Raw genomic sequence first — 24,031 nt, forward strand, 5'->3', positions numbered from 1 at the left:
AGTCAGCGGCTTCTAGCTTGGGTGACTGGAGAATGGGGCTACCACAGAGACGTCAAGAGGAAGTATATTAGGAAGACAGAGGGAGGAACATCAGACTACAAGCGCTGAGTAGTACTCCGGAAATAGAAGCCAAACACAAATTTTTACATCAACTTAATGAAAATTTATTGAAAATTTCTCTGTACAAAACTCTAAGCAAGATGCTTAGAGTCTAAAGAAGGCAGGAGCAGGATAGAGCACACAAATGGCAATTTTACAAGGACAAGCATGGCTAGCACAGCTGTCTATAACCCTCTAGGCCGGCTCTACAGAACTATTTCTATTGCGTGAGCCCCCCAAAGTCCTCTTTAGGTTCGAACCGAAGCTGCCCCATCTCTTAGTGATGTTGCTTTAGAGCCAGGGTCTCTTGACTTATTTCTACTGGGTTAGTATATTTGTCTCTTGGCACCCAGTTTTCTTACTGTTGAAAATGATGCTCATAGTCCTCAGACACAAGTTCACTAGCACTGCTCTGGGCTGGCCAATATGTTCTTAGGGCATCTGTGGGCTCAGTCAACTTCTGGATGATTTGCATGCTGGTCAAACTAATTTTACTCCAGCTCTTTGTCTCTCAGCCATTAGTTGGAAAAGTTCAAAGTCTCCTTCCATTTATCCCACGATCAAGATGATAGCTCTCTACTCCAAGCTCTGCTTTCAGCCGGGTAAAACATCACAACCACCTGGTATCATCGAAACCCCTCACTGACCACCCAGGAAACTACTGTCTGTTTTAAGTCCATTTGGACAAACTGTCCATCTGTGGCTTGTCCCCAAGGCTTGTCGAAGGACGGGACAGACTGAACATTCATGTACATCTCTGTTGGTCAAGATCTTTCTCTTTTCCCTCTCTCTCTTTTTCTTTTTTGAGTATTGTGATCTCTCCGTTGGTTCTTGCACAGTTGCCCAGGCCACGATCTCAGGCAGTTTTTTCAAGAAGAGAAGTAGGGTTCACGAGGCACGGCACTGTCCTGCTTTATCCAGCACTCTCTCCTAAGGCTTATCAATCGCTTGTTGGTCACATGGATCTTCCTTAGTGTTAGCAACAGCCCATACAGAAATGGCTCCAGGATCCAGAGTGCTGCCATCTCCGTCTCTCTTAGTATCCCAAATTTTGAGTTTGTCTGCTTTCCTTACTGACCCTGACAGAAGAACAACAACTCCTTGGCAGAGGGTGGACATTTCTCAAAGCACATAACTACATTAGTAGAGTACACTTTTTATATTTCAAAATGTTAATATTAACACTATAAAGCCATAAAATATATAGCTCCCTCTCAGACTGAAGAGGTAGGTGTTCAGTCATAGGTATACAAGATAGGTTGTGGCATTACCTTAGAATTCAGAGTAGATAAAAGTCACTATTCCTGGTAGTGGGAGTTCTACAGAAAGCACAGTTTGTAAAATTAAGAAAAGAGGCCACATCTGACACAGAAGGCATTAGTCCTAAACATTAGAATCCAATCCAATCCAATCCAATCCAAGTGTGTTCTGAAAAGAAGCAGATAAAATCTGCTCCTGGCATAGGGAGCCGAGCTGGCATTATAAGGAGGCTATTTTGTATAGAGGGAGTCCTAGAGCCTCCACTATTATTTATGGTAAAGTTTTCTCACCTTCTGGGAAGGTTTAGAGAGACAAAAAAAAGTCAGCCAAAAATTTGAAAAGGAAAGTGTATGTATCATAGAATTTGTACACTTGAAATCTACATAATTTAATAATCAATGTCATTTTAATAAATTTAATTTAAAAAGGGAAAGAAGAAAGAGAAACCACCCACTAAAAAATAGTCAAATGGACATTACTCTTTAATTAAAAATGTGTAGCACTTTTGTCACCTGAGTCTGTCTTTGAAATGTTGACAATACATTGGGCTTCATTAGATCTTTCAGGTACACGGTTTTCTACTCTGGAGAAACAGAAAAAAGAATTAGGTCAGATTTCACAGTGGAGCCACTTCCTTTTCTAGATTTCAATGACAGGGCCAAATATAGGGGACATTGCAATAACAACGAGGAAGAACAAACGATTGAAGAGAGAGGTGAAGTGTCACCCACACTGTTTTCAATAGCTACCCTTTATTTTTGTCTGGGCCTGTCCCTGCCCTAGGCTGAGCCCCTGCCACCTTCACTCTGTAGGCTCTTCTGAACGATTTCTGAACTAAGTCTGACAGGGGAGGCAAGATCTCAGGACCCTGACTCACCATTCAGGATCCCTGGACTCACAGTGGCTGGAATATCCATATAAGTGCTGGGCACTCTGGGTCCCATGTGCCCTTGGGTCCTAGCTGTGTCTCTGTGACCAGGCTCTTCACTGAAGGCTGCTTTGAGCCCACAGCCATGCAGCCAGAACCTTGATATTTTTGACAAGCTCAGTTCCTCAGGAGGGACAGAGGTATGGACAATCTAATTATACCATGTGGTGAAAGGACTGGTCACCAGGAATCTTCATGCATCCCTTCATGTATTCATTCAGTCTTTCAACAAATATGTATTGAGCACCTACTATATGCCAGGCACTCTGCTGGTTGCTAGCAGCACAATGATTAGTTTAACTAATATGATCCCTGCTCTCTATAGAGTCTAGATTTATAGAGTTTAATAATATGTAAATATTGTTTCTTTATAAAGAAAAAGGACAGGTATCCACATGACACTATAATGGGCTGACATAATCTAGTTTGGGATGGGTTTTTAAGAAAGTGCTGCTTGAAATAAGATCTGAAGAATGAGATGAAGAAGTGGCACAAGAATATGCCAAGCAGGAGGCACAGCAGATTCAAAGACACAGAAGCTAAATGGAACATATTATCATTCCTCGTTTATTCATGTATTCATTCCACACATGTAGGAAAGCCACTAGTCAGACACTGTGCTAGGTACTGAGGTTACCGTGGTGAATAAGATGCAGCCATGCTCCCCGCATCAGGCCCCTTTGGTATTGATTGTTTACTTGGCCATGACTGAGCATTGTGCATTGGACTCCCTGCCATCCATTTACAACTAGGACATTTTCCTCCTGGCCCTATTAGTTTCGCTTTCCTTTCCCTCTCCATTAGTTCATGTTTGTTGGAGTCTCAGCAGGCCTCAGATGTAAGTCTATTCAATTAATAGACCCTCTGGGAATCAGACCTCTTTCAACAATGTTATAGGGTCTGGACTCACCTTTCCTTGGCCTGTTCACTCTCTTCCCCTTCCACTCTGATGACTTCTGAAAGAGAGCAAAACAATCTCAGAAAATGTATTGCCCATTCATCCTAAAAAAGGGAAAGTTTGAAGAGGCTCCAAAGTCCTACTCGGAGAAAAATCCTTGTAGCCTTACATGTGAAATAGATGGTTACTTGATGCAATTTCAGGGGACTGAGAAGGAGCTCCTTGCAGCCAAAGAGTAAATGCCTTTACTTGCTCACTGTGCCTTAAGTTCTAATGTTGGAAATAGGATTTTCACTTACAAATCTAGTCTTTGCTAAAATAAAAATACTAGTGGGAGGGGAAACACATTTAGTTTTAGCAATCATTTAGTGATCAGACAAGAATTTCCAATCCTTTTCTGAAAATAAGACTTAGGAGGAAAAGGAAATCTTGAAGGTGTTAATGCTGAAGTGGGTTAGCCAGCAGCGGATACTACCAAATACACAATACCGCATGGATGGACCCACATGAGAAATCTCCAGCTGGCTAGATCTCCCAAAGCCTGAGTTGCTAATGGAATGGACTTACTACTGATGCAACTTGGAGTGTAAAGTCCTCTAGGTTGAATTCTGTGACAGTGCTATCGTCCCACTTAGAGCCTTACAGCAGGGGTTGTTAACCTGGGTGTCCACTGAGGAATTTAGGGATCACGGGAATTCTCTCAACAGCTCCCCTGATGGTTTTGAATATTTTCTATCATTGGCAGTTCATGCGCACACAGTTACGGGTATGTGTGTGTGTCTGTGTGTGTGAATGCGCATGTGTGTGTTGAAAAAGAATCAGCTTTATTGAGATACTAGAGGCCTGGTGCACATGTATTGGAGGGGGTGTCCCTCAGCCTGGCCTGCACCCTCTCACAGTCCTGGACCCCTTGGGGGATCGGGCCTAAGCCAGCAGTCAGACATCCCTCTTGCAGTCCGGGGCTCTCGCAGTCTGGGACCTCTCGCTCCTTACCCCTCGCTCCCACCTGCAGCAGAGGTGGGAGAGGCTCCCGCCACTGCTGCTGTGCTCGCCAGCTGTGAGCCTGGCTTCTGGCTGAGTGGCGCTCCCCCTGTGGGAGTGCACTGACCACCAGGGAGCAGCTCCTGCATGGAGCATCTGCCCCCTGGTGGTCAGTGCGTATCATTGTGACCAGTCTTTCCACTGTTCAGTGGATTTGCATATTAGCCTTTTATTTTATAGGATAATTAATATACAATAAAATTCAATGATTTTTCATATAGATTTTGGTGAGTTTAACAAATGTATGCAGTCATGCAATTACCACCATAACCAAGATATAGAACATTTATATAAGCCCCCAAAGCTGCCCTTTTCTCCCACCCTGTTCCCTGGTAACCACTGATCTGTTTAATGTCACAAGAGTGTCACTTAATTTCATGTAAGTAGGATCAGATAACGTGTGGAGTCTTTCACTGAGCATACATAATGCTTTTGAAATTCATCTGAGTTGTGGCATGTTGCCAGTACTATGCCACTATTAGTTTATTCATTCACCAATTTGGGGTGCCAGGTTTTCAGTACCTTGGCTGCTATAAACATTTGTGCAGACATGGTTTTTATTTCTCAATAGAGGCCTGGTGCATGAAATTTGTGCACTTGGGGGGGTGTCCCCTCAGACCGGCCTGCACCCTCTCATGGTCCCAGAGCCCTCATGGGATGTCTGACTGCACTTGGGAGGGTGTTCCCCTCAGCCCGGCCTGCACCCTCTCACGGTCCCGGACCCCTCATGGGATGTCTGACTGCCAGGTATTGGGCCTAAGCCGGCAGTAAGCATCCCTCTCTCAATCCTGCCCCTGGTGGTCAGTACGCATCATAATGACTGGTCGCTCAGGTTGTTCTGCCGTAATGGTCGCTTAAGCTTTTATTATATAGATGGGCAAATATCTAGAATTGCAGGGCTGTATAGTAGTGCATCAGGATTTCAGTTGTTTCACATCCTCTTCAAAACTTGGTATTTATTAGTCCTTTTAATCTTTGTCATGTTAGTGGGTGGTTAATGGTATCTTGTTCTGCCTTTAATGTGTATATCCCTAATGATTAATGGTGTTATGACTGTGTGACTATGTTTATTGACCATTTATATACCTTCTTCTATTAAGTATCTGTTCAAGTCTTTTGCTCCCTGCCTTTTGTTAAGTGAATTTTTTTTCTTATTACCCAGTAGTAGTCTATAATTATATATTCTGGATATAAGCCCTTTATCAAATATACATTTTTGCAATATTTTCTCCCAGCCTGTGGCTTGACTTTTCATTTTTTTAAACAAAGTCAAAGGATAAAAGTTTTTAATCTTGATGAATTTCAGTTTATCAATTTGTGTTTATTGTGTCTGTCTAAGATTTGGGTAAGGTAAGGTCACAAAGATTTTTTCCTATGTTTTCTTTCAAAAGTCTTTTAATTTTAGCTCTTATATTTAGATATGTAGTTCACTTCAAGTTAATTTTGCGCGTGCCTAGGTTTGTATTTTTCCATGTGGATATCTAATTGCCCAACACCATCTGTTGAAAAACTATCCTTTCTGCATGAAATCATTTTCACACATTTGTCAAATAAGTTGACCATGTGAATTTATTTTTGGACTTTCCATTTTGGTCCATTGACTGATGTGTCTGTGCTTTCACCAGTATCATGCTGCCTTGATTACTATAACTGTATAGTAAGCCTTAAAATTAGGTAGTATAAGTCCTCTGTTTCCTTATTTTTCAGAATTCTTTTGGCAATTGTAGGTCTTTTGCATTTCCACATGACTTTTAGAAGCAGGTTTTGAGTTTCCACCAAACAGCCTGCAAGGATTTTGATTGGTATTGCATTAAAACCATAAATCAATTTGGGGAGAATTGGTATCTTAAAATCTAGTCTTTTGATCCATAAACATGGCATATTTCTCCATTTACTTAGGTCATTTAAATTTTTGTGGGTTATAATATTTTTTAGTTTTTAGTATACAGGTGTTGAATTTGTTCTTAAAATTTAATTCCCAAGCCTTTAGTATTATTTGATGTCACTGTAAACGGTGTTTAAATTTTGTCCAGTGTCCAATTGTTTGTTGTCAGTATATAGAAATACAATTGATTTTGTGTGTTGACCATATATCCTGTGACTTTGCTACACTCAATTAGTTCTAATAGTTTTTAATGGATTCCTTAGGCTTTTCTATAAACATGAACATGTTATCTGCAAAAAAAAGAGAGAGTTTTGCTTCTTCTTTTTTAAATATGTATGCCTTTGTTTCTTTTTCTAGACTTGTTGCACTGGCTAGGACCTCCAGTACAATGTTGAGCAAAAATAGTGAGAGTGAACATTTTGCTTTATTATTGATCTTAGGGGCAAAGCAATCAGTCTTTTGTCATTAAATATGATGTTAACTGAAGGGTTTTAATAGATGTCCTTTTCAGGTTGAGGAAGTTCCTTCTTACTCCTACTTTTATAAGGGTTTTTTCTTGCTTTTTAAAAATCATAAATAGATATTAATTTGGCCAAATGTTTTATCTGTATCTAATGACATAATCACATGGTTTTTCTTTCCAGTTGTCAATATGGTGAATTTTAGTGTTTGGTTTTTGTATGTTAAACCTACCTTATGTTCCTGGAATAAACCCCATTTGACCATGATGTATCATACTTTTAATATATTGTTAGATTTAATTGTTAATTTTGTTAAGTATTTTGACATTTATGTTCATAAGAGATATGTGTAGTTTTATTTTCTTGTAATTTTTTTCTAGTTTTGATATCAGGGCTCTCCCTACCATCAGAACTATGTGTTATTTGACTTAGTTTCCAAACAAAATAACTCTGTTTAGATTCTATATTTGTCAAAGTTCCTCTTGAAAATAATGGCACTTAAAGCTGAATGAAATATTTCAAATGTCTGTAGACCAATCCAGAATAATTAAGTTATCCTTTTATGTCCATGACAAAAATCATCACCATTAAACACACACACACACACACACACACATACTTATATTTTAAAGTAAAAGCAGATAATAAAGATAGATTTCTAACCTTTTAGGTTTGATTATAAATTTAGCATTTTGAAGGGCAGATGTGATGATATCACTAACTTTCAATTTTTAAGCCTTGTGAAGGTTTCTGCTTAAATGGTGGTTGAAATGTTTTATTTTGGAGGAAACACTTGCCCTTTAAGAGATCATTCCTGGAAAAGCCAAGACTCAGGTTTGGTGGAAGGAGGCAAGTTGAAAAAAAACAACTGTTGGTTGTTAGGGCACTAATATATATACAGATGTCAGTCACACAAAACCAAACAAGGAAGCAAAATTTCAGGAGGAGTTTTTTTAGTCTTTTTCCTGAGTGGGTAAGCTGACAGGTAGCTTTTGATTGGGAAAAGACAGTAATTCAAGATGACATTTTCTCATGCCTTATCTGTAATTTTTATTTGATAAAAATACAAAATAAAAAGAGAAGAGAGATTGGAAACCAGCTAAATAACCATGCCATTTCCCCTTTTTAAAAATGTAACAGGTTAAACAGGGTAAATATGTATGGTTTAGGGGAAAAACCCAATATAATTATGAACAAACACTGGAAAGGACTTTTGATGCCAAGTCAGTTTAAGGATTATTCTCCTCTGAGGAGAGGATTAGTTTTGGAATAGGAGGAAGCTCCATTTTTGGAGAAATTCCTATAGATTATCAGTAAACTTGTGCCTCTCTGAAGAGATCACAACTGCTTTCATGTTTGTCTATTGGCAGAATTTAGTTCCTTGTGGTTGTAGGACTGAAATTTCCATTTCCTTGCTGGCTCTCAGGTGAAGGCCATTCTCAGCTTCTAGAGGCTGCCTACATTTCTTGGCTCATGGCCCCTTCCTCCATCTTCAAAGCCAGAAATGGTGGGTCGAGTCTGTCTTAAGTTTTGGTTCTCTTCTCCTTCCATTCTTACCTTTCTAACCAAGCTGGGAAAAGTTCTCTGACTCATGTGATTAGACTGGGTCCACCTGGATAATCCAGGATAATTTCATTATCTTAAGGTCAGTGTCCTAATCACATATGAAAGTCCTCTTTGCTGTAGAAGAAAACATTATAGATTCTGGGGCATGTGAGGTAGACACCTTACTGTGGGCATTGTTCTGTTTATCGCATAGCTAATGCCAGAGGAATTCACAAAGCAAATGTAGACATTGCTGAAGTTATGGAACCCAAATTTACAAACATCTCATATCTACACGTCATAGTTATTCAGTACATCTCCCTTCCTCCAGTGATATCAAGGCTCTTCTCTTTTATCAGATTCACTGGCATAAGTGACTGACCAAACAACGTTTTCCTATCAGTACTTTTTATCACATTCTTGGGGGGGGGGCTCATATATGTGCTGTGCCCTCTTGTCTTCTGCCTTTTACCATGCATAGCTCAATTTGACCATCTTATATGCACACATATAGCTTCTTAACACTCTTTCCAATTTCTCTCATGTGTATACACACATCCTCCTCTTTAATTCCCTTTCTAGTCTCCTGAATTTTTCTGATTGCTTCTTGGAGGAAGAAACATTCTTACTTTCTTTTTCTCTATCCTTTCTTCTTTGTTTCATTTGTAAACTAATTATTCCAATGTGAAAGCAAATTTAGGAGACAGCTTCTTCCCTAACTGAAAGTTGCTTCTGCACATTTAGCCAATTCTAAAGGCAATGAGATTGAAAAAAAGAGAAGCTCAAAACCCTGACCTTGACAAGTCAAAGCCTGGACAAGCATGGTAAATCCATACATCTGATCCTCGTACTGAATTTTCCCTACATTAGCAGCTTGAATTGCTCTGTCATATGCTTTGTGTCAATTTATTGAAATTGGATAATCACTCCCAAATTTCCTGTTTTAAAGCAGGGATGAAATAAGTAACTGCTAATGTCATCCATCTATTTTCTACATGGATCTTAAAATCAATATAATGAAGTTTTAAATAAGATGCTGGCCAGAAGCATTATTCTTTTTACCATAAGTGAACAAGAAGGTTACCTGAATTATTAACACCAACCAAACTTCTACTAGAGGTAATTTACTGAGATGAAGTCCAACCTTATTTTACAACTTTATCCAAACCAGCCCAAACCATATATAGGGATTATTCTAAAGTTAGGAACCATTTTCCCCACTAAACAAACACAGGCCACTTTTACAACATATGTGGGAGGCTGCTGAATGCAGTGCTATTTACAATAGCAAAAGATCCAAGTGTCCAATGATATAGAGTTGGTTAAATAGATTAAGGTATATCCACATAATGGAATATCTCGCAGCTATTTAATGTAATGCTGTAGAATGATGTTTAATGACATTGAATATTTTTTGTACATTTAGTACAAAAAAGTTAGAAAACATGTGAGATTATCCTACTTGTAAAATGAAATAGTCCTTATAATAGTATCCCACTTATGGAAAAGAACAGATTCATACATAAAAAGTATCTGGACGATATAGACCAAATGCTATCAGCATAATAATTTTTTTCTTACTACTGGAACTATAGGTGATTATCTCCCCCCTCCCCCAGTATATTCAGTAATGCATATGTAATGCTTGGTAATCAATAAAAGTTCATATTCTTTTTTAAAGTTAGTGAGGAACAATTCATCTAACTGCTCAGGAGACGAGACCTATTTTAGAGATGAGAAGGCAAATCTGATGGTTATCTAATGTTCCTCTTCTCCCACCAAACATCCCTGCTTGAACATCACCAGGTCTATAAGTGCTTTCACCATTCTCCTTCATTGAATTCTGAAAGTGACCTTGTGAAGGGAGGGAGGTAAAGCAAGGAATAATCTTTTATGTTTGTAAGTCTTAGGTTAGAAATGTTGCCTTTCCCAGAAATCCAGAGCAATGTTATCAGTTGATGAGTCTCATCTACAGGGATTCCAGATCATGAGGGGAAACCTTGTCTTCCAACCTCTTGTTGACTTTTTGCCAGTCTGGGCTCAACCAAGGAGCTGCAGGAGGCAGCAGATGGGGAAGTCCCTGCAAAGTGGCTCTCTGCGGAGAGGACAAGCGCTGACTCACCACATTCATGAGAGGGGCCAGGCTTCTTCTTCCTTTTCTTTAGTGTTATGAAGAACACTCCCATCGCACACACAACGAACAGCAGTACAGGTAGAGCAGTCAGGAGGACATTGTCTGGGACAGGCAGGGGTGGCTGAGGTGGCTTTGCATCTAAAAATGACCACAAATTTTTAATTAGCCAGGAAGATTGGTTATAAAAGGTTTATAATGGCCACTGTTCTCTTATTTATATGCCAGCTTTTCCCCAGGGCTCTACTGCCAAAGAAGCCAGAAATACACAATATGAGGTGTTAGAAAGTCCCAGTCCATGGTCTTCAGCAGTTAACTAATAGCCAAGCCAGTGCCTCTGACCAAATACCTGGACTGAGCTCCCTTACTTTCCCAGAGGCTGGGATGACAATGACTGTGATCTAGAAGAAGTTTGACCTTGCCCTTGGAATCTGGGTAAGGTACCTGTGCCAAGGCTCTGAATGTACAGTCCTCTGTGTGATGCCTGCATCCTCAGCTCCTTGTGTAGATAGGCCCAGGTCCTGAAGTTTCCTTCATAATAATTCTTCCATCCACTATCATCTCTAGATCAGGCTTCAGACACCTCTCACCTGGACAAATACAATGACCTCCTCACAGGCGTTCTACCTCCAGTTTTGTTTTTGTTTGTTTGCCTTTTACACTGAGGTCACAGCAGATTTCCCCAAGCAGGGCTGTCAGCATGTCTCACCCACTAGAAAAACTTTGCTGTCTTTTCATGCCCTGAGGTATCAGGGTCAGATTCAGCTCCTGGGAGGCCAAGACTTATTTCCTTGCGTGGAGACTCATAAGTTTCCAGGGAGTTGAAAAAGAGGCTTTAGGGGGAAAACTGAGAACTGAGGGGTCCATTTCATAAACATTTATGAGAACACTTCCAGTAGTTAATCCTAAATTACAGGAAAACAAGACCTCCTGTTAGCTTAGCTGCAATTTGTGGACCCATGCCCTGATCCTGGGGCATTAAGAAGAGGAGTTATTGCAAGTCTTATTCAATACTTTTTGAGTCTGTCCCAGTTCATCTCACTTCAACCTATTTGGTATTCCCAGTAAAGTGGGGGTGAAAGGTTAATACTTGTTAACATGGAGACTTCTACCTTTTGACACCCCAAAAGATTCCTTGACTCACAGTCTAACCTATCTCTGATCAAGCCATAGAATAGGGTTGCAGAGAGGCCAGCCCCAGCTTCTTGAGGCAGCTGGAGCTGAAAGTTTCTGAAGATGGTGGTAGCTGGGAAGGTTTCAGCAGTAGTTGAGAAGCAGAGAAAGGTGAGTCATGATGAGGCTATCTTGGTGGCAAGGTCCTATTTATTTGTTGACTGTGGGAGCCATGGTAGAGGGCCCCAGAGCATGTCATGTGTGGTGATGTTAGGGGCTCCAAGAAGGTGCTGAACTTCAGGGGTGGCTTGGAGAGGCCTCTATCAGGCTACAGTAGAAGCAACCAGGACAGGCTGGGTAGCCTCACCATTTACTGGATTCTTAGAGGGGGAAGTACTTGAGTGGAGGAAATCAATACCTCACCACCAATTTTTTCTTTTGTTGTGTTACAAGATCCCACCTCCTTTTAAAAGACTTCCCCTGACTCCCAAGAACTTGCCTATATCTGATTGCCTATAAGACTAATTATAGTCACTTTAGTTTTTAATTTTACAACTTATTTCTATGGAATATAATTTGATTCCAATCCAATCTTTTTAAAATACAGATTTTCATGTGTATACATCATGAAGTTCTAATTCTATTGGAAGGTCTTTGAGGACAGAGAGTATACCTTATACCTTTTAGTTTTCATCCTTGCAACGAAGAATTTCTAGAATGGTTCTATATTCACAACAAGTGCTATATGTATGTATGCCTGGTGTGTGTTTTGGGGGCGAGAGGTGTGGGTGTGGGTTTGTGTGTATTTTAATGAATGGAAGAATTCTAGCTTGGAGGAATCTTGCATTTTCTGACCTAAACTTCAGAATTGTCTATCCAAAGGTAGCCCAAAAGACTGGATTAGTTTCAGGGCTTAAGAACATGCTTCCTCGAGTGCAGAATAGGTTCATAATGTTGGCTGTAGGTTCATAGTGTCCTGGATCCTGCAGCACCTCTGTCAATATAAAATGGCTCAGTTGGAGGTTTCCTGGGACATTGGATGATCTGTCATAGCATTTGTGTATAAGACCTGGTAAAAGACATAGTCTTGGGGAGAAGCCTTACCTATATTGTAAGGTTGGGAGAAAAGCTCTGTCTGTGTTGGCTCAGGTTGCAGGACACAGAAGATGCTCACATTTGTTTCTGGAAACACCGGTAAAGACGAGCTGATAGAAACATTGTATAGTCCTGTGATATTATCTTGAATTATTGTCATGACAGCATCATACTCAGATGTTGAATTCATGGTTTTTAGCAGAAAATTCATCTTCGTAGGTTTTGGGTAACCTTGTACAGATGAGCAGGTCACATTTATGAAGGAATTTTCTGTTCTATTAGAAATTAGCATTATTTCAGGTTGACTGAAGTTAGCTGAATAGAGATACAAAGAGAGAGAGAGATTGATCAAAATTTAAAAGTATTTAGAAGAGAATAGCAAATGACTAGGTACCTGTTCTGGGAACTCTTCTGGGAGCCTCAGAGTGCCTAAGCAGGGTCTCAGACCATGGTGAGAGCCACATAAAGGCCTTCATTGAATTCTGAAAGTAACCTTGTGAAGGGAGGTAGGTAAAGCAAGGAATAATCTTTTATATTTGTACTAGGGGCCCGGTGCACGAAATTCGTGCACTGGGTGTGTGTGTGGGGGAGAGTGTCCCTCAGCCCAGCCTTCCCCCTCTCACATACTGGGAGCCCTCAGGCGTTGACCCCCATCACCCTCCAATCGCAGGATCGGCCCCTTGCCCAGGCCTAATGCCTCTGGCCTAGGCGTCCGGCCCGGGCAGTGGGGATCTGCAGTGGCAGCGGGGGGTGCCGCGATCGTGCGGGCTCCGCCCCTGCCCCTGCAGGACGCCTCTGGCTGAGGCGTCTGGCCTGGGCAGCGGGGACCCACAGCTGCAGCGGCCCCGCGATCGTGGGCTTTGCTTTAGGCCCAGACAAGGGACCCCTAGCTCCTGGGACTGCCAGCTTCGACCGTGCCCAGCTCCCATCGCTGGCTCCACCCCTACTTCCTGCTATCACTGGCCAGGGCGGAAAAGGCACCTGATTCTCCGATCATGGCTGGCCCTTTAGCTCTTAGCTCCCCCCTGGGTTTCCAATCACTGTCAGTGGCAAGGGGCTTCTTCCTGCTTTCCCTTTCACCTCCCTGCATTGTGCCTACATATGCAAATTAACTGCCATCTTGTTGGCAGTTAACTGCCAATCTTAGTTGGCAGTTAATTTGCATATAGCCCTGATTAGCCAATGAAAAGGGTAGCGTCGTATGCCAATTACCATTTTTCTCTTTTATTAGTGTAGAAGTCTTAGGTTAGAAATGTTGCCTTCCCTAGAAATCCAGAGCAATGTTATCAGTTGCTGAGTCTCATCTACAGTCTCATCGCTATAGCATTTGGTTACATGTCCCATATTTAATTTTTAAGAATGAAGTTTGGGACCATGCTTACTTTCTGTTTACCCAAATCAAGGGGATGCTGTCTGAGTGATAGGAGGGCTAAATTTAAATAATCAAAAATTTATAGTGAGCCCTAGCTGGTTTGGCTCAGTGGATAGAATGTCGGCCCATCCACTGAGTTCGATTCTGGTCAAGGGCATGTACCTTGGTTGCAGGCTCGATCCGCAGCCTGGGTCGGGGTGCATGCAGGAGGCAACCAATTAATGTGTCTCTCTCACATCGATGTTTCTCTCTCTTTATCTCCCTCCCTCCCTTCCACTCTTTCTAAAAATCAATGGGAAAATATCCTTAGGTGAGGATTAACAAAAATAAAACCTTTATAATGAGGCTACTTCTCTAAGGAATAAAGTCTTTGGAAGGAGAAGTGGTCTGACTTTAGGACCTAAGTGTCCCATGGAATATATTCCAGGTCACCAGACCAAGAGAACAGAATGGGATTGAGGCTAAAATTCCACCAGGAACCAGCAGAGTTCTGGGTGCTGGTGTGCTCTGGGCCCTATCTTCCGGAAATCCCCAGAGGATGGTGGGAAGTGAGTGGGTGTGGACTTTGGATTTAGATAATCAAAATACTGGTTTTGGGAAGGACTGTCAAAGTATCTTCATCATATATTTTAAGATGAAGGGCAAACCCAGCCATTTTTAGGAAAAAATATATGCTGTTAATAAACACAGAGCTTTTCTTGCCTTGTTTACCGTTCAGATTTTTATGGCTGTTGAGGATTGCTGGCACATATTCCTTCTGCCAGAAAAATAGCTCACTCTCTTTCCAGAGTTATGAGGTCATTTTCAGGTTCTACATACTAATGTATACTTTAGCATGTTGTCTCTGAAACTTCAGTGATTTGCATGCCATACTACAAGTACCTGTATATCAACATACTACTTAAGCATTCGGCTTGTAACTTTATGTGGTTTATCAAAGGTGGAATGCCATGGTACTACCTACTGTAGCCTTATTAGCAATATCTATGAAATTATAGGTTTTATAGATAGGTTTTTATTAGTTTTTCTAGTACATATTAAAATAATATAAACCCATTAAAAATTTTTTTAAAAAATGATTGTCTGTGTCCCACCTAAACCACACCATGTTTCTCTATAGAACCTGGCCACACTTTGAAAATATCGCTATAGCATTTGGTTACATGTCCCAAAAAGCCCTACAGCCTAGTTGAGTGACACTTAAAGGGAGCAACTTCCCATTCTAATTCTATTTTTACCTCTGCTTTATTCTGGTTTCAGAATTGTTGTTAATCTGACTTTTTCAGTTTCATAAAAAGTTAATCTGTGTCTACGCCCGGCCAGCATGGCTCAATGGTTGAGCATCAACCTATGAACCAGGAGGTTCCATTTCTAGTTGGGACACATGCCCTGGTTGCAGGCTCGATCCCCAGTGTGGGGCGTACTGGAGGCAGCCAATCGATGATTCTCGCATCATTGATGTTTCTATCTCTCCCTCCCTCTTCTTTCCTCTCTGAAAGTAATAGTAATATATTTTTAAAAATTAAAAACAATGCATTTTATTGTATTATAATTTTTTAAAATCTATATTGACAGGTTTTTCAAGGCCTGGAGGAACAAAGGAGCTGGTTTACTAGTTTTTAGACTCTGTGCATTGGGTTATTTCCTTTCTGTCTACCAAGCTCATGGTTGGGCAGAAAACAACTCATAAACAATCTCTGGAATGTTGAAGGGAAAATCCAAATTACTTAGCTGTCACCCTCAGTAGGAGCTCCAGGCAAAGATTCAGGGGGTGAGAAATCTTGGACCAAAGGAGAAAATAAATGTAAAAGAGATTTGAGGCCTATGTGATATATAAACTTAGTAATGGAAAAATTACTCATGGTTTTTACTTAGCCACATTACCCTTGTTTAGTTAGCTCTATTTTGTCCCCAAAGCGGATTTTTACTGATCTTTCAGAAGCAAACTATAAAAAGTACAAAGGACTTCTAGTTCCCTACTCCCAAACCCTGCATTACCTTCAAGTGGACTTCCCAGAAATGACTGTCCTCTGCCTTCTCTCTATAGGTCACCCCTGCCCCCTACCAGTGTTTCCCTGATCACTGCAGTCTCATCTAGAAGGCTAGGGATCAAGACATGCCATTGACAACATACCAAGCACTGATAGGTCGATATCATTTTGGTGGATGAGAATCATTCCTTGGAGGTTTTTGCGATGATGGATGAAACATTGATACAATCCCTTGTCCTTGATCTGAATATTGTGGAGTCGCAGGGTCCAATTATCCTGGTCCAAGCTTGTGCGGTCCTTGTAGTTGGCATGAACACTTTCAGGTTTCTCTTTGCCTCTGAATAGGTCATAAAGAACCAACTTATCCTGGTTCTGCCAAAATACTACCAGCTCATCCAGGCTTATGTTTTCAGGGTTTGTAAAGTGACATGGAAGGTCTCCAGTTTTGTTGAAATATGCCTGACTCTTCATGGAAGCAGCACCTAAAAAAAGAAAGGTGGCTATTGAGGAAGGAGAAACAAGAGGGAAGAACAACAGCAACAACTCTATTTTTCTTTATATAATACCCAGATGCTACCTTATCAGTAATGAGATTGAGGAACTAGATGTTAAATTCTGGAACAGTTGCATACATGTTGGCATCTGGAGGATAGGACTTTTGTTCTCACTCTACTGCTCACTAAATCTGTGTGGCCTTGTGTAACTACAACTGCTATGAGGCTAAGTTTTTTTATCTGTTTAATGAAGGTGTGAACCAAATGTTCTAAGGATCTACCCAGTACTATGGGTCTGTGAATTTAAATCCTAGAACAGGGACAACCAGCAGTTGGATAACTCATTTGCCCATCTGTTACCTTCCTATAACCTGAACACTAATTCGCTGCAGCTGTTACAGGCTCCATTACTTCTACACCATCACCAAAAACTCTCCCTTTTCCTCCCCATCCCCTTATTCCTTAGCCTGAATAGAGCTTCCCTTATGACTGCATATTTCATGGCCAGCTCTCCCAAGGATATAGTACAGTTTGGAAATGACATAAATAGCCCACCAAGGCTTCTAATCTCAGTGACCTTTCTAAGCTCTTTCAGGGATCAGAAAGAGAACTGAGCAAATGCGATGGCTGTTTGGGATTGTGGTAGTCAAAGACCATTTAAGGCACATGAATGACATACTGAAAATGAATCATAGATGGGAAGGTGAGAATGTGCTTTTTGGAGTATCGGGGAAACCTCAATTACCATAAACTTGCTCTTTCCAGGATGCATTGCTCTGGCAGTTTTTTAAACCCCTGGAGGACAGGCTGGGAGAGTTCAGAGAAAGGCTTTCCTCCCCAAGGACATTTGGAGTTTGTGGAAGGGATTTTGTGTGATTGATTATATATTGTAATAATTATGTATGGTGCTAAGTACTTGAAATATCAGGGGGACACTTTGTAAAGTATATGATTGTCTAACCTGAAACTAATATAAAATAATATTGAATGTAAAATGTAATTAAAAAATAAAACTTTTTAAAAATGTGATTGATTATAGGGTTTTTGTAGGACCTACTCTGAGTCATGGAATTGAGACTTGGCCAAGAAATTAGTGGTGGGTGAGAAGTGCAGGGTTGGGGGGAAATGCTGTTTCTTAGTTAATATGAAGTTAGCTGCCACCTTGGAGAGGAAGTTCAGGCAGGTTCTAAGTAAAGCTCCATTGTTTAGGACTTTATTAAGGAGGAAAGTGAGGTGGGTTGGTGAGAGAGAGAAGAGTAGTTTCATTCAAGTTGTTCGTTGAGGGGTGGTAGGAGTTGAATTGATCGGATCCATGGGTTTCTCTTTCAAGAGAAAGCAGGACAAATAACAATGACACGCACTTGTCAAAACTGGACTGCGTACAGAATGGCCCAGTGAGAACAAATAATCAAGGGGTTTGGTAGTGGTCTTAAATTTGAAGGGAAGAGGACTCCAGGCATCAGTGAGAGCTGGCACAAATTTGAATCACCACCTATTACATTCTGCTCAGTAGAACTCTGTGAACCACTTGAAAGTATACAAATGCAGTATCACATAGAATACATTCCCATATTGGAGGGAAGTGGAAAAATCTACCTGGGAACCCGAAACAATAATGAAAGAGGGCCTTAAAGGAGATTTACTATATTGAGTAATTATCTTACAAGGCAACCTTGAGGCTCCTGCTCCTTCTTTGCTAAACTCTGAATGGTAAGGTAAGGGTGCCACCTACTGTAAAAGCTTCTAGCAGCGATCACTGGGTTATATCAGTGACTTGCCAAATGATATAGGGCAAATGACCTAACAGAGAAACCAAACACAGTTGGAAATTCTGCCAGTTAGTGGTCAATGTTACATTATTACTCAGGGATCAATTGTGTCTTCTGGGCCTGGAGACGACTTAGCCTTAGGCTTCTGTCTGTCTTTCTGATTTATGGTTGTTTCTCTGTTGAGTCTCACTGTACCTTTTCTCCTTCCCAACAACTTTCTTCACTCACAAATCAGTCCAACTTCTCTGACCCAGGACCCCTCTCCAAAAGATTAAAAGGGCTTTTTCATCCACATGTCTAACTATGTCCCTCTTCACCTACCAACCAAAAGTGTGGCCTGTGTTCAGCATCAGGGAAGGCTGGTCAGAAATGCACATGTTCTGGCCCCACTCAGGCCTACTGAGTCATAATTGGCATTTTAACAAAAGCTCCAATTTGAGCCTGGTCAGTGTGGCTCAGTGGTTGAGCATCAACCAATGAACCAGGAGGTTAGGGTTCAATTCCTGCTCAGGACACATGCCGAGGTTGCAGGCTCAATCCAAAGTAGGGGGCATGCAGGAGGCAGCTGATCAATGATTCTCTTTCATTATTGATGTTTCTATCTCTCTCCTTCTCTCTTCCTCTCTATGACATAAATAAAAATATATTTAGAAAAAAAATCTCCAGTTTGAGAAGCTGAAATAATGGGTTTCTACCTCTGTCTCTGAGTGAAACAGAGGAGATTATGACAAGAACATTTGTTTCCATCCAAGCCCTCTTTCCTACTCTGGAATGGAAATCAGTCTGAAGCCCATTCTGGGTGGAACTGAAAGTATTTCACAATTTTTACTCCACAGTTCCTCACCAACCACTGGCTTCCATGACATCACGTAGAGCTATGCATGCTAAGTCCCTCCCTTACAATATGGGAAAGATTTAGCTAAAAGTCTATTTTCCCTAAGTGGCTTCAGGCCTCCCCTGTTATGACCCCAAATCCTAGACCACACAGCTACTGGGCTCACTGGCTCCATTAGTGGGAAAGCATTAAGAGTCTCTTCTTCCCCAGCACTTGGGTGATAGATATGTTCTGGGTCTAGTTATAACTGACTGCTATGATGATGTCAGGAGCTAGAAACTCAAGAATCCATCTAGATACCTCCCTAAACAGCTGAAGGAGCTTGCTTCAAAAGATACATGAGAACTTCCTCAGCAGTATACTGTTTGACTATCACACAAAAACTATAGTCTTCTAACCTTGTGAGGTCTCTGACCCCATGTGGGACTTCATTCTTCCCTGGCTACTACCCAAAATGCATGTCTTATATAGTCAAGGGTCATCTGTACTCATGAATTTTCCTCCTTTTACTAAACTTCCTTCAATGTTATGCAGGGTAGGGCAAAAGTAGGTTTACAGTTGTTGGTATGGAAAAGAATACATCCTATATTAAAAGGCTAATATGCAAATTGTCCCCTCAACCGGAAGTTCGACTGGCAGTTCGACCAGGGGGCAGAGCCGCCAGGCAATCACCCGCAGCCCCTTCCCCCAGCCAGGCCCACCCCATCAGCCCAATCGGGGTGGGCTGGCTGGATCCCACCCATGCATGAATTCATGCCCCGGGCCTCTAATTAATAAATAATAATACAAGAACAAACTCTGTCTCACGTACTCACAACTGTAAACCTACTTTTGCCACACCCTGTATGAGGTCCTCTGGAAACTTCATTCCACTGTAATAAACTATATCTTCAATTTCTTCATCAAATGTTTTCCCCAAGGTTGTGCTTTCATTGAACTCTGGCCCTACCCAAAGGACGTCATTTGTCCCAGCCACTCCTTCTTTTGGCATACTTCATGGAGACCTTGAGCAACACCCTTCCCCTTTGAGGTGTCCCAGTCTCTCATTGCTGTCAGCTACTAACAGCAACGTCATTACTTCCTTGTTCACTGAGCATTTTAGCATTAGATACAGATCTTTCTTTTCAACCAATTATTACTATCAATTTGAGTGACTTCAGCAAGGATGAGTTCACCAATACACTTGCTTAGAAGTTCTTTGATCTTTTCCACTCTGAAGATCTTCATCCACAGACTATTTTAGCAGCCCCTCTCCCATGACATAACCTTAAACCTTATTTCCAAGATCAGTTCTGCTCTAAGAACCTTAAACATCAATGTACCTATCTCTGTCCACAACATTTGCTCAATTACTTCACCTATATCTGTGTTTTACTTCACCAAGACCTCAACTCCATCCAGTCTAGACCCTATAGCTCAGTGCTTTCCAAAAGAGCCCTGCAACAATGGAAAAGTACTGTATCTGTGCTGACTAATATGGTAGTCACTGGCCACTACACTGAGCCATTGATATGTCACTAGTGTGACTGAAAACTGAATTTTTAATCTTATTTAATTCTAATTTAAATAGCCACATGTGGCTAATTGCTATCATATTGGACAGCAGAGTGACAGTATATCTTTTCAATCCTGCTCTTTCTCTCTCTTTTAAAATATATTTTATTGATTTTTTTACAGAGAGAAAGGGAGAGGGATAGAGAGTTAGAAACATCAATGAGAGAGAAACATCGATCAGCTGCCTCCTGCACACCCCCTACTGGGGATGTGCCCGCAACCAAGATACATGCCCTTGACCGGAATCAAACAGGAACCCTTCAGTCTGCAGGCCTACTCTCTATCCATGAGCCAAACCGGTCAGGGCTCTCTCTCTCTCTCTCTTTTTGTTAATCCTCACCTGAGGATATTTTCCCCCATCGATTTTTAGAGAGAGTAGAGGGAGTGGGAGAGACAGAAAGAGAGAAACATCTATGTGAGAGAGGCACATCAATTGATAGCCTCCCACACGCACAGGGATGGAGCCTGGAACCGAGGTACGTGCCCTTGACTAGAATTGAACCTGGAACACTTCAGTCTGAAGGCCAATGCTCTATCCACTGAGCCTAACCAGCTAGGGCTCAATTATTCTTTTGCCAGCAACTCCAATAAAGTTGCCCTTTTGTGCAGAATTCATCCTAAGCACACACTACTTTTGATCTACATATCTGTTCTTACAACTGAATGGTTGAGCACCCCTGAAGGAAATTATTCCATTATTTGAACTGGTGACATTATAAATCTTATCCCACTTAACTTGGCCTATGAGCTGCTCACCCTGCTTACCACCCTCTCCCTTCCTCACATGGTTCCCTCTGTTACTACTTTTAGTTTCTCTTTCTCTTATAGTCAAACTCCCTGAAAGAGTAAGCAGCAATTGCTGCCTTCATTCCCAACCTCTGTCCCCTACCTCTCTGCCGAAACTTCCCTGGCAAAGATTGTCAGTGACTTCCTACCATTGCCAAATTCAGAGCTCTTTTCAGATTTCACTTTATTTGACCACTCTGCTGACCATCACGCTGCTGGCCATCTCTCCTTGAAGCCCTATTCTTTCCCAATCACTGATCTAGTCAGTTTTCTCTGATCACCCCTTAAATACTGATTATCTTGAGTGCCTGCTCTTGATCTCCTTACTCTCTACACTCTGTCTAGTTTTTCTCCTTTAGTAAAAGAAAATTCATGAGGACAAATAAGCATGGATTTATCTACCAAATATATAAACTAATAATTCACAGATGCTCATCTCCAGCCAATAACTTTCACAGACATCCATATCCAACTGCCTGCTGGATACTGCTATTCAGATACCCATACCTACTCTGTTCAAACTTCCCTGTCCTCTAGTTCAGTGAATGATTTCCCCACTTGCTGCTGTCAGTAACCAAATGAATCATCTGTCTGAATCATCTGTTGACAAAACCCAAAGAGGGTCTGCACAGGTGTGGCTGAGGAGAAACACTCAAAGAGGGTCTACATAAGTGTGGCTGAGGAGAAAACAACCAAAGAGGGTGTGCCAAGTGTGGCTGAGGAGATGTAGAACTGTCACAGGCAGAGCTGAACTCATGGCTGGGCTGGGGAGTGAGGAGCGGTCTGGTGCTGCTATGGCCAAAGTGCAGGCTCAGCTCCCTCTCCCTGTCTGCCCCACACCAGGATGGGTGTGTGAGAGGGTTTTCCCCTCTGTGCTGAGGGTGGGGTAAATGAGCAGCTGGAAGGGGCAGGACAGTGGAAACTAAAGGCACCCAGTTACAGGGTGGCAGGAACCTCCACCAACTGATTAACAAATGAAGAAATTGAAACTCAGAGAGGAGCTGCAAACAGGGAAGATCCAAGTTCTGTGAAGCATGACACTTTTAAAATTCCTTTTGGGGGCAGGGATCCCTTTAAGAAAAGAAATGCAGAATTCAAGTTCAAAATGCCCATGGCCAGTACAATACCTGCCAACTGTCTGAGAATGTGATGGAGAAAAAAGTTGTAATAAAGAAAGGCCGTGGTCTTGACTTATTGTGGGTAAAATACCTGTCGAAAATTTTACCAAAACATATGACATGTGACCATACTGGTAGGGCCCCTCATGGGATTTTGGAGGAGCTTTAGATAGAGCTTGTGCAAGTGAGAATCCTGCAGCTCAGCTTCATTAGTGTCATAGTAAATCGGCTGCTACAATTAGCTGAAGGTCACTAAAGTAGGTAGTAGCAGGGCTGGGGTTTTTTATTCTCCCAGTAAGCAGTGTCTACTATGATCTATGGGAGTGGGCTGGTGGGGGAGGTAGAGGAGGAAGAGAGGAAAGGTATGGAACATGGAAAGTAATGCTCCTTAATGAAAGGAGGTTTTTAGAAGCCCATGAGCTGTTTCCTAAAAGTCTGAGACTTCCAGAAATGAAACAGATAAGACCAGAAAGGAGTATGTGTGGAGCAAAAGAGTTAAGCCTCAGGGATGTCAGAGGAGGGACTTCTCCTTGCTTCCTGGGTGCCACTGGACAGGCGAGTCTACCTTCCTTTGTGAGATGGGAAAGAAGGATGCACAGAAGGGATAAGGCTCCATCTGAGGCCAGGCCTGCCATCAGCTGAGATACCTATTCTTCTCCACCAAAGATGTTTCCTTCTTTTCCACCAAAGTCTTTTTTTGCCTGTGGTATTGTGCAACACTGGGTAGAAGGTGAATAAAACCCACCAAGTCTCAGGCCTGGGCTTGCAGCAGTCAGACTTAACACAATGGAAGGATTCTAGGACTTTATAAAACCAAAGGTTCTTACCAGAGAGCAGGAGGGCCATCGCAAAGACAGTGGTACTCAGTCCCATAGTGCTAGAGTTGAAAAAGAAAAGATAAAACATGATTAAAAAGATGAAACAAAATCAAAACATGACAAGTGGAGTTTGATATTCACTTAGGTCCATGGGGGTAGTAGAGAAGGTTCACCAAAGCCATTTCCTTCCCCCCCCCCCCCCCCCTAGCTCCACAGATACACCTATTTCCCAGCCTCCTGTTAGTTAGGAGGGCCATGTCTTTGGGTTCTGGCCAATGGAACTGTGGACAGAAAAGTAGGTGTTACTTTCAGACCTGCCACTCCCTTGTCTTCATGAATGCAGAGGATCCAGAGGAGGAGTCAGGGTGTAGAGCAAGAATGTCAAACTTGTGGCCCGCAGGCTGCATGCGGCCCACAACAAATACTCATTAACAATTATTTTTTATTTCAGCCCTTTTATTCAGCATGTCTCTATCGAAATAAACGTACGTTTCTATGAAAATGGAAGCTTTTGTTTTTTTGCGGTCCACATAAATTGAAACCTTGTTTATTTGGCCCCGTGCTAGCCTTTGAGCTTGACATGTTTGGTGTAGAGGATGGCAAAGCCTCACTGTGGAAGGACGCTGATTTGCTGAACAAATTAACAAGGCAGCTTTCTCCATCCCCACCATGATCTATACTGGACTATGACATGAGCAAAAAATAAATTTTTACTGTATAAAGCTAATAAATTTTTGACATTATTTATTGTAGTGGCTGGCATTACTTGGCCAACACAATGCGTATGATGGGGCAAATGGAAAGTATTTATGTTTAGACATCAACATTCCTTTTGTTT

The 24,031-nt window shown here is 41.6% G+C and overlaps 1 protein-coding gene across 16 annotated transcripts in view; it reads right to left on the reverse strand.

Annotated features, from left to right (window-relative positions):
• CD86 (CD86 molecule) overlaps window positions 1-24,031 on the reverse strand; it is an 87,191-nt gene that overhangs the window by 22,726 nt on the left and 40,434 nt on the right. For 4 of the 16 annotated variants that reach the window (XM_059687689.1, XM_059687688.1, XM_059687685.1 and 1 more), the window contains exons 2-7: window positions 23,203-23,252; window positions 15,963-16,301; window positions 12,466-12,771; window positions 10,240-10,389; window positions 3,198-3,243; window positions 1,872-1,942 (exon numbers count right to left, since the gene is read on the reverse strand). In XM_059687689.1, coding sequence (XP_059543672.1) covers window positions 1,872-1,942; window positions 3,198-3,243; window positions 10,240-10,389; window positions 12,466-12,771; window positions 15,963-16,301; window positions 23,203-23,252 — 962 coding nt within the window. Of the gene's footprint in view, window positions 1-140; window positions 1,943-3,197; window positions 3,244-10,239; window positions 10,390-12,465; window positions 12,772-15,962; window positions 16,302-23,202; window positions 23,253-24,031 lie in introns of those variants that run through there. The other 12 variants (XR_009451860.1, XR_009451857.1, XR_009451858.1 and 9 more) reach the window with 9 other exon arrangements.

Source organism: Myotis daubentonii, chromosome 3 (genome assembly GCF_963259705.1).
Source record: "Myotis daubentonii chromosome 3, mMyoDau2.1, whole genome shotgun sequence".
Classification (NCBI taxonomy): domain Eukaryota; kingdom Metazoa; phylum Chordata; class Mammalia; order Chiroptera; family Vespertilionidae; genus Myotis; species Myotis daubentonii.